The following is an 11,419-nucleotide window of genomic DNA, read 5'->3' on the forward strand; positions in this document are numbered from 1 at the left end:
GTTGTACATGGTTTGTTGCACTCCCTCTGGTGTTGTGGGTGTGGACTTCGTTAACATTAAGGAAGTATCTAGACAGGTACATGGGTATCTTGGTGTAGTATCGAATCTTGTGGACCAGACCCATTGCAAGATGCTGTACTCTGTCGTCGACCCTAAGCCATTCCAGTCTGTCAAAGTGGGCAGGGGTGAGGTGGGTTCGGGGGGTGAGGCCAAGTAGGAGCCTGACCAGTTTGTTTTGGGAAGTCTGGAGCCTAGTTTTAAGGGCCTTTGAGGTGCTGTGGTACCAGGAGGTGCATGCATAGTCAAAGAAGCCTTGTACGAGGACTCGTACAAGGTACAACTCGTAGGACCTTGAGGTCTTCAACGTGTTTTTGTTGACCAGTGAGGAGATCCTGTAAAGGAATCTTGTTCTTTGGTTGACTTTTTTTATTACGTTGGTGGCCATTTTATCACCGGAAAGATTAGCCTCCAGGATGGAACCTAGGTAGGTAATTTCATCTTTACGTGTGATAACATTGTCACCCACTAACCAAGAAGCCATTTGCCTTGCTGAGATTACTATTAGATCCAAAGAGAATGGATTCAGTTTTTCCCAGGTGTAAAGATAGTTTGTTATCAGCGAGCCAGGTGCAGATTCTACCGAGTTCAGAGCTGAGGGCATTTTCAACCTGCAGTTTGTCCCTGTCCGAGACCAGCAGTGCAGAGTCATCTGCGAACAGGAACAAGTTGCAGTCACAAGCTGAAGTCATGTTGTTTACATATATTAGGAACAGTAGAGGCCCTAGTATGCTTCCTTGTGGAACACCACAGCTCACTGGGAGGGGGGGGGGGGGGGGACAGTGTTCCGTTCACTTCCACCATCTGTTCTCTCCCCTCCAGGTAGGATTGCATCCAGCTCACTGATGTGCTATCGAAACCAATTTCTTTTAGCTTGTTAACCAGTATGGAGTGGTTCACGGTGTCAAAAGGCTTTTGGAGGTCCAGCATGACCATGCCGCAGTATTTGCCAGCATCCACCTCTTGTTTGATGTGGTCGCTCAAATAGAGAAGGCATGTGTCAGTGGAGTGGGATGTTCTGAAGCCAGATTGGAACTCGTACATTAATTTATTAGTGGCAAGATACTTTTCAACCTGTTCATAGACTATTTTTTCCATCACTTTCGAGATGGAGCTTACTTTACATTACTGTCATACTGACCATGATTGATAGTGTTTACATTCATTCTTTTATGGTTTTCAATGACATATGACATGCTGATGCTGCTGCATGTCAGTCACTCCCAGAGCCTCTAGTATACTCTAAGCTAAGGCTCTAGTGGTCACTCCCAGGTTAAATAAAAACGTCTGGGTTTCCGAGTCTACTGTCTTCCAGGTTAAAACACAGTGTGTTTTGAAATAGACACTCGTGCTTTCTGGGGTATTATTTGGGGCCTTGAACACAATGAATATCAACTGTTCAATACTTTCCAGTAAATAGATGGAGGGGGGGGGGGGGTTAATGCTGTCATAAAGCCACTCCCAGGTTAAAACAGAATTTGAGCAAAAGTAGGATAATAAACAATGTGTCTATGAGGCACGTGACACGTGGTGTCATATTTCTCCTGTTGTGTGTGGTAACTAATGTATATCTGCCATTACATTATTATTATACGATTAAAGGAATATTAGAAAAATAACAGAGTAAGTAAACATACGTACGTCGCTTGTGTTGCGCGTCATCATCGTGAGCCTGTGTTTACATTACAACTGGAACTGGAACGTGGCCTCGGTCAGTTCATGTCAAGAGTTGTTTTATAAACACATTATTTTATTTATTTTTCAGGAGAAAATGACAATGGATCTGACTTTTCTGGGGACTGGGTCTGCCTATCCGGCCCCGCACCGCGGCGCCTCGGCGCTGGTTCTGAGGACCGAGGGAGAATGTTGGCTGTTCGACTGCGGCGAGGGAACCCAGACTCAGATCATGAAGAGCCAGCTGCGAGCTGGTGAGTATACGTGTACGTGGTTCTCAAACAATTTTATGTCAAAGACTGTCTGTATTGACTACTGCAATATTTTTCATGTTTTTACAATTATATACAGGTCGAATCACTAAAGTTTTCATCTCCCACTTGCATGGGGATCACCTGTTTGGCCTGCCTGGACTCCTGTGTACTGTGAGTCTCAACACGAACCCAAGCCTCTCCGAGTCTTTACCCTGTGTGGATATTTATGGGCCCCGGGGCCTTAGGCACTTCCTCAGGGTGACTCTTGGTCTGACGGGGTCACAACTTCTCTTCCCTTATGCAGGCAGGTCATTGATATTCAAGCTGAATTCCAACATGCATTACATACTTTTAACCCAGTTGGATATGCTAAAAACAAGGCGTTGCCCTTTCCAGGAATGCTAGCTGGAAGGCTGACTGATGTAATGTTGATATAGAAAGCAAAGCGCAACTGAATGTGCACTAAAATGATTAAATCATCTAATTTACTCCAAGTCTGCAAATCAGATGTGTAGTCTGGGTTTGGGCATTCAGTGTTAGATTTTCTTTTTCTAATTACATTTATTTAACTGTCTCATGTTCTGTTTCTCTGATTTGCTCCATTCCTCTCCACTCTCTTCTATTTTACTTGTATACAATTTAGTGCATGAACTGGAACCGACTCCAGACCAGAGTCCACCAGAAGGGCAACTCAGCCTTGAAGTATGTATTTGATTAATTATATAATTATTATTATTCACATCTAGCTACAAATACTGGATAACTCACCCTGGTAGAAAAGGGGCTTCCCCGTTTTTCCTCCCAGAGGTTTCCCCAGAGAGGGGTGAGGGGCTAGGAGCAGGGGGGCAACTTAGGCGAGAGCCCTGTAATGTATGCAGATTCAAACACAGTGTACACACTGCCTTACAATGCTTACATACAGCAAACAACCTTTAGTTGCCTTAGGTTCAAGATTCATAACTTATATGCAATTGGCTGTTTGTTCTTTTTGGAAAAATATAAAAACAAGATACTCCTATGGAAAGGCTATATTATTTTACTTATATTGATAATTTATTATTATGTAAGGTTTTGCTCACTAGTCACATAGCCTACAACAACTTCTGTGAACCGACACTGTCTACTGTCGTGAAAGTTTCAACACCAAAGTAGTAGTAGTTGTTGTGAATTAGCAAACTGGACATTTAGACTGAATGTTTCCTTTATCCTGAAAATTCTGGGAGGAAAAAACGGGGACGTGGAAAAGGGGTGAGTTGTCCTGTTACCCTAGCTATAAATTCCACAACTCTCTGTGTAAAGCAAAGTTACTATATTTACCCAGGGTATCTGGGCTAAGCTCAAGAACTTGTTTCCAGCCAGGCCCTGCTCATAGAACATTTCATGGTAGTGGTTCAATGCCTTGCTCAAGGGCACTTCAGCGGTGGTAATTTTAACGTGTCAGACCGCTGATTCGAACTGGCGACCTTCCGGTATCAAGACCGCTCCGCAATCCGTTCGGCCACCGCTTCACTGCAACTGTGCATATGTATATATATATACGGTAACGGTATATGATATCTGTCGTCATCGCTTATGTCACAAACCATCCATGGTGGGCAGCTGTCGTCCAATGATCCGTGGGTCGGCGGTTCGAATCCCGGCTCCTCCTGTCCACAGGGCCGGATTAACACCGCTGAGGGCCCCTGGGCACTGAAGCTCGAAGGGCACCCCTCCACGCGCGCGCAACATTTTTGCTGTTTTAGAGCCGTTTTGGGGCAGTTTTATGCCGTTATATTGGCCTATTTCTGGTCGCCTACCCCCCCCCCCCCCCCCAGAGTGACAGCCAATCTAGCGCATTGTTTTTTTTTTTTTACAGATATTTTTTTTGCGGCTTACGCCTTTTATTGGTTTTTTGAAGGGACAGACAGTAGGCTGACAGGAAACGGGAGAGAGATGGGGGAAGACATGCAGTAAAGGCCGTGTCGGGCTCGGGAGTCGAACCCGCGGCACACTGCGACTGGATTACCAGTCGGGTGCCCAGACGGTTACGCCACCGCCTGGGCAATCTAGCGCATTGTTGCTGCTTCACATACAATTGTACTTTTCAGCTGCCCTTCTCACCAACAATAAAACACTAATCTTTTTAGACACCATTTGTTTCATTCGGATTAGCAGGGAAACTTTCTGTGGAGCTAATTTATTTATTTATTTTTTTAGGGGCCCCTGGTGCCCAAGGGCCCCTGGGCACGTGCCCAAAGTGCCCATATGGGCTGGCGACGACTGTTCGCCACTTCACCTCCCAATGTATGAATGAATGAACCATTGTAAAGCGCTTTGAGCACTTGGAAAAGCGCTATAAAAATGCAATTCATCATCCAAAGAATCGCCTTCACATTCAGTGTATGTATTAATGACGCAGTGCTGATTGTGAAGTTGGCCATATCAGCAGTTTCCCAGAACCGGTGTGCGCCACAACTGTCAATGCAAAGGTGGCCGTTGCCCACAAATGAATTGATACGCAATGTGATGAATGAAAGGCACACAGGTACTACACTATCACCACAACTACACAACACCAACACAACTACATAACATCAATACACAATACCAACACAGCTACAGAAAACCAATATAAAATTAACACTACACACCAACAAAATCAACAATTCACAACAACAATACAACAGCTACACAGGTTTGACTCTACATACTTTCCGTGCATTGTGATGGAATACCACGTTGTTTTTCCATGTGTTTGTCTTCTGTTTATTATGTTGATTTATTTAAGACTGGGAAAGGCATCTGTGTCATTTTAGATTTCAGCATTGGCTATTCAAAAATAGCAGATGTACAAGCTCACATCGCGTCACTTCGTGCCACACTGAGCTGCTATTTTTAAAAAATCTTGAAAGTGTGAGAACTACTGATTTAGAAGGCATTTGTAGAATTGGCCTCAGTTCTTCATCGTTTTTAATCTGGTCTCCTTCCTTGTTTTTCTTTAGATGACAGCAGAACATGGTCCTCTTCACCCTCAGGAGCGTCCTGGGAGGACCATTTCACTCGATGCCTCCACTGACTGCTACCACCTCCTAGAGGACAAGAGATTTGTGGTCAAGGCCTTCAGGTTGTACCACCGTATCCCATCATTTGGCTTCTCCATTCAAGAGCACGATCGGCCTGGGAGACTCAACACTGCACTGCTTCGGGAGTTGGGTATAATGACTTCCAGTATTTATTTTTACTAGTTTTCTTTTTACTGACTATTCAGTCAGTAGAAAGTGTTTAGTTTTGCCCAAGACAAGTCCATGGCCTTATGACAGTCATTTGTTTGTAGCATCCCTCCTCCCACAAATCAAATGCAAACCAGGCTACATCACCAGTGCCCTCAAAATTTTAATTAAAAAAGCAATTTAGGAATTATAACTAGATATTGTGGAATAATGCTAATGTGCAGCTTATACATGGTGGTAGTTAGCTATAGAAATGGGAAGTACTATAGAAATGGGAAGCACAATCCAGTGGTTAGAAAATGTTGCACCTTTTAAAGCCAGCCAGATTCTAAGAGCAGTCACAGTACATGGATGGTTTGCCTGATCCCATTTTTTTTTATGCCCCATAGGTCTGAAGCCAGGACCACTTTATGGGCGCCTGAAAGCAGGTGAATCAGTAACACTAGAGAGCGGACGTATGGTGTCTTCTAGTGAGGTATTGGAAGCGGCCATTCCCGGGAGGAAAGTCTGCATTCTAGGGGATTGTAGCTCAGTCACTGGAGAAGGACCATTGCGGATGTGCAACAAAGCAGACATTTTGGTTCACGAGGCCACCCTGGGAGATGAGCACCATGAGAAAGCAGTGGAGCATGGTCACAGTACACCTAAAATGGCTGCGGCAGTGGCCCGGGCATGCTGTGCACGGAGACTGGTACTGTACCACTTTAGTCAGCGGTACAAGCCATGTGCTTTGCGTAAGGAGGGGGATGAAGATGACATTACAGAACTCAGGATACAGGCTGAGGATGCTCTACAAGGGAGTGGTATAGAAGTGACTTTGGCTGAGGACTTTCTCACTCTGCCAATTCCACTTAAAAGGTCACAGTAATGCTCTAGATTTTGTATTATTTATACTGATATGAATAAATTGCCCTGAAAATGAACAGAATCCAATCACTATCATATAAACTTTAAAGAGTAAAAAACATCAAACTAGAAAAAGTGCTCCTCGGAGCACTCCCATCAGGTTTGTTTGGTATTGAGTATTCAACATTGTTTGGTATTGAGTGATCATAGAAGTAGCAGTTAATAGCCGTCAATAGCAGTTAATAGCCAATAGATAATGTCTTATAGTAGCATAATGGGGAGTGATCCAAACCTCCTACCTCCTTCATAGAGACACAAGGTTCATTTATCACAAAGCCATATGATTGATATGATTGCTAATTATTTTGATATATATATTTTAATAAATAAGGTGGATAAGTTGAGGAATGACATGTGTGTACAATGAATATTAATGTGTCACATAACATCATTAAAGACGGTATCATGAGGGGAAAGGAGTGCATATTTGGAATTCATCAGGTTGTGGAAGAAAATATAGAAAGAATGCCATTACATCTATCTGATGACAAACCTCCAGGTAGAGACAATCTTGACTGCAGACAATAAGTGTTCACTACCTAGAAATATTGTCAAATATATTGTCTATGAAACCTTGCATTTTTGACACCTAACCCACAATCTCTGTCACGTCACCTAACTCAAATCCCCGTCACTCACCCAGGCAAGCCCCCAGGTCATCGTGACATCAGCCACCTGGTCACCCCAGCTGCCCAGGTCATCGTGACATCACGTGACATCAGCCCCATGGTCACCCCATGGGCCCAGGTCATTGTGACATCATGTGACATAATCAGGGATGGATATATAGTAAATGTGACCTGCTGTCGCATTTAAGCCCATATATGGAGATCCCTGATGTCATCAATATTGGCCTGCAACTCATCTAACCTCAAACCCTTAGATCTCCATATATGGATATATGTCAGAACCTGTTCTGACATTCCATTTGTTGATCCTTCCCCATCCATCATTCCTCTTCGATGTCTCCCTTTTGACTTGTACCTGTCCATTCAAACTCTAGACGGGCCTGCCCCAAAGTTATTAGTGCAACCGCAGCCGGCAAAAACTAGAGTTCTCAACAGGCCTGAACAATTAAAAATAGGTCCGTCACGCTTTCCCTACCTTATCAAACCCTGTACACTCAAGAGAATGTCCCCGCTACCACCCTTAGCTTTCCATATACTGTATGGAGCTGACCTGTTCTGACATTCCATATGTTGATCTGACCTCATCAAACCCTGTACACTCAAGACATACTCCTTATATGGGAAGTACAGAATTAATTCCATGTTGATCTGACCCCCCATGCCAAAGCGCCAGCGCTCGCCCAGCAGTCTGCCGTCAACGAGGCGGATGCGTGCACGCAACAGCCCCCAGGCGTCTTGCTGGTGTACAGTACTCAAGTAAATGTACTTCATTGAAGTAATCACAAAGTCACAACTCAAAACACAATTAGAATATCCAAGGAGGTAAACTGTCCTGTGTAGTTGGGGTAAAAATAAAAAAGCTGTACCATTATCACCACACCCTAATAATCAGACCTATGTGCAGTGATGTAAAGTAAGTAACTAATTACATTTACTTATGTACTGTACTTAAGTATAATTTAGAGGTATTTGTATTTTATTTGACTATTTCCAATATTCAATACTTACTTTTAGTCCACTACATCTCAGAGGCAAATATTGTACTTTTACTAACTTGAGTTACTTTGTAGATTCTGATTACAACACACTTGAAAACACATAACCACTTCAGCACTATATATAAGCTGACAATGCGTTGCAATGTGACACATTTAGTATGTCCTTTTCGACGGTATTGACGGTATCTTAGTATAATCTGCTCAATCATCACATATTGATATTAAAGGTCAGGTCAAGGTTATATTTGACCTCTGGAAGAACAAAAAATGGAAACAACTTGACAAAAATGCATGATTCAGTGTATTCATGATTTATTTTTGTGAAAACTTAATGTCACAATAACTGGTATTCATAATAACATGAGTGTAACATGCAATGCAACTACATTCAATATCGGTATGCTTCAAGTCATACTCATGGTGATGTCTGCCTCGCCATATTATCCACCGTCAACACTGAAGGTGTACCATATGCTCACCAGCCTCTACTTATCGTGCTTGCTCTCCATGTGACGTCTCATAGTGTGAAGGACATTATTCACACCATTCTGTGACCATTCTGGGCCGCAATCTGCATTCAAAGATGTTCCTAGAAGCTTTGTAATTGGTTCGAAGAAAACCCGGTCGCAATGACTAACCAATCAGGAAGCAGACAGGCAATTCGACCAATGACAAAGCTTCTAGGAAAATCATTGAATGCAGATTGCGGACACGCTTGCGGATACGCTTTTTGGTCACACTTTTTGGTCACACTTTTTGGTCACACTTTTTGGTCACACTTTTTCGTTTTGGAGGATTTAAAAAAAAATGAAAATCATGAAAACATTACATGCTATAGTATGCCGTCCGAAAAAAATTATAACTTTGGCATGCTACTAGTCCTACATACTTACACCTAGAATCCCCATTCAAACCTATTTAGGTTGATCTTACGGTGGACATGTTTGCCTGAAAAGGAATCTTTGAAATGTTTCATAGTTTTAGAAATATAGTGCTTTCAATTTGAGAAATGTATAATGGCAGATAGTGGCACGTCAAAAAATCATTCACCTAGAAACTCCATTCACACTTTTTATAATTCAGCTTTCTGTGGAGACACATGCTGGAACTTTTTACTTTGAAATGTTTTGTAGTTTCTGAGTTATTTAAGTTAAACGCCCAATGCATTCCCAATGGCAATAGCACAAACTTTGGCATGCTACTAGTCCTACATACTTACACCTAGAAACCCCATTCAAACCTATTTAGGTTCATCTTACGGTGGACATGTTTGCCTGAAAAGGAATATTTGAAATGTTTCATCGTTTTAGAAATATAGTGCTTTTAAATTTGAGAAATTCAGAATGGGGGATGGCAGATTTTGGCAAGTAAAGATTTGAGTGGGGTTTGAACCCACAATCTCCAGATCATGCAGTCAGTGTGCTAAGTCACTGATCTACTTGCTACCTGCCACAACACAGTCTGCTGTTCCCTTTGAGTACAACATTGATACAAAAATAAAATACAAAAAATAAAATAACAGGAGATTTGTCTATTGTTTCTTTTGCTGTTGTTTATCTCTAGACGTTCGAATGTTTATGAACCACAATGGAAACAAGTCTCTGGCTCTTCTGTCATTATCTATTCGGCCTTTTAAGAAGAGCATGCACGGTGGCTCACTGGGTACAGAGCCTGCCTGGGAATCAGGAGGCTGCAGGTTCAAGTCCTGGCTCTGACATAGTGTCCCAAAATCATGAAAATATGATTTTCGTCTTTTTTTCAAATCCTCATTTTGCATCATTTATGACCATGGGCTATAGCCCATGTCGGACGGCATACTATAGCATGCCGTTTTTCATCATTTTTGAGGATTTGAAAAAAAGACGAAAATCACTCCGAGACGATGGGCTATAGCCCATGGTCTCGAACGGCATACTATAGCATGCCGTTTTCCATCATTTTTGAGGATTTGAAAAAAATACGAAAATCACTCCGAGAACATGGGCTATAGCCCATCGTCTCGGAGTGATTTTCGTCTTTTTTTCAAATCCTCATTTTTCATAATTTATGACCATGTCGGACGGCATACTATAGCATGCCGTTTTTCATCATTTTTGAGGATTTGAAAAAAAGACGAAAATCACTCCGAGACCATGGGTATAGCCCATGGTCTCGAACGGCATACTATAGCATGCCGTTTTCCATCATTTTTGAGGATTTGAAAAAAATACGAAAATCACTCCGAGACCATGGGCTATAGCCCATCGTCTCGGAGTGATTTTCGTCTTTTTTTCAAATCCTCATTTTTCATCATTTATGACCATGTCGGACGGCATACTATAGCATGCCGTTTTTCATCATTTTTGAGGATTTGAAAAAAAGACGAAAATCACTCCGAGACGATGGGCTATAGCCCATGGTCTCGAACGGCATACTATAGCATGCCGTTTTCCATAATTTTTGAGGATTTGAAAAAAAGACGAAAATCACTCCGAGACCATGGGCTATAGCCCATCGTCTCGGAGTGATTTTCGTCTTTTTTTCAAATCCTCATTTTTCATCATTTATGACCATGGGCTATAGCCCATGTCGGACGGCATACTATAGCATGCAGTTTTGCATCAATTTTGAGGATTTGAAAAAAAGACGAAAATCACTCCGAGACGATGGGCTATAGCCCATGGTCTCGAACGGCATACTATAGCATGCCGTTTTCCATCATTTTTGAGGATTTGAAAAAAAGACGAAAATCACTCCGAGACCATGGGCTATAGCCCATCGTCTCGGAGTGATTTTCGTCTTTTTTTCAAATCCTCATTTTTCATCATTTATGACCATGGGCTATAGCCCTTGTCGGACGGCATACTATAGCATGCCGTTTTTCATCATTTTTGAGGATTTGAAAAAAAGACGAAAATCACTCCGAGACCATGGGTTATAGCCCATGGTCTCGAACGGCATACTATAGCATGCCGTTTTGCATCAATTTTGAGGATTTGAAAAAAAGACGAAAATCACTCCGAGACGATGGGCTATAGCCCATGGTCTCGAACGGCATACTATAGCATGCCGTTTTCCATCATTTTTGAGGATTTGAAAAAAAGACGAAAATCACTCCGAGACCATGGGCTATAGCCCATCGTCTCGGAGTGATTTTCGTCTTTTTTTCAAATCCTCGTTTTTCATCATTTATGACCATGGGCTATAGCCCATATCGGACGGCATACTATAGCATGCCATTTTTCATCATTTTTGAGGATTTGAAAAAAATACGAAAATCACTCCGAGACGATGGGCTATAGCCCATGGTCTCAAACGGCATACTATAGCATGCCGTTTTCCATCATTTTTGAGGATTTGAAAAAAAGACGAAAATCACTCCGAGACCATGGGCTATAGCCCATCGTCTCGGAGTGATTTTCGTCTTTTTTTCAAATCCTCATTTTTCATCATTTATGACCATGGGCTATAGCCCATGTCGGACGGCATACTATAGCATGCAGTTTTTCATCATTTTTGAGGATTTGAAAAAAAGACGAAAATCACTCCGAGACGATGGGCTATAGCCCATGGTCTCGAACGGCATACTATAGCATGCCGTTTTCCATCATTTTTGAGGATTTGAAAAAAAGACGAAAATCACTCCGAGACCATGGGCTATAGCCCATCGTCTCGGAGTGATTTTCGTCTTTTTTTCAAATCCTCGTTTTTCA

The 11,419-nt window shown here is 42.3% G+C and overlaps 1 protein-coding gene across 1 annotated transcript; it reads left to right on the top strand.

Annotated features, from left to right (window-relative positions):
• Positions 1–1,719: 1,719 nt before the first annotated feature.
• Positions 1,720–6,531, top strand: LOC306933399 (zinc phosphodiesterase ELAC protein 1-like). Its single transcript, XM_079515613.1, has 5 exons — positions 1,720–1,985; positions 2,083–2,289; positions 2,629–2,687; positions 4,967–5,177; positions 5,584–6,531. Exons 1-5 carry the CDS (start codon positions 1,829–1,831, stop codon positions 6,060–6,062), a joined length of 1,113 nt encoding a protein of 370 aa, XP_079371739.1. The 5' UTR covers positions 1,720–1,828; the 3' UTR covers positions 6,063–6,531.
• Positions 6,532–11,419: the final 4,888 nt, after the last annotated feature.

This window comes from Electrona antarctica (assembly GCF_951216825.1).
Source record: "Electrona antarctica genome assembly, chromosome: 12".
In the NCBI taxonomy this organism is placed as follows: Eukaryota; Metazoa; Chordata; class Actinopteri; order Myctophiformes; family Myctophidae; genus Electrona; species Electrona antarctica.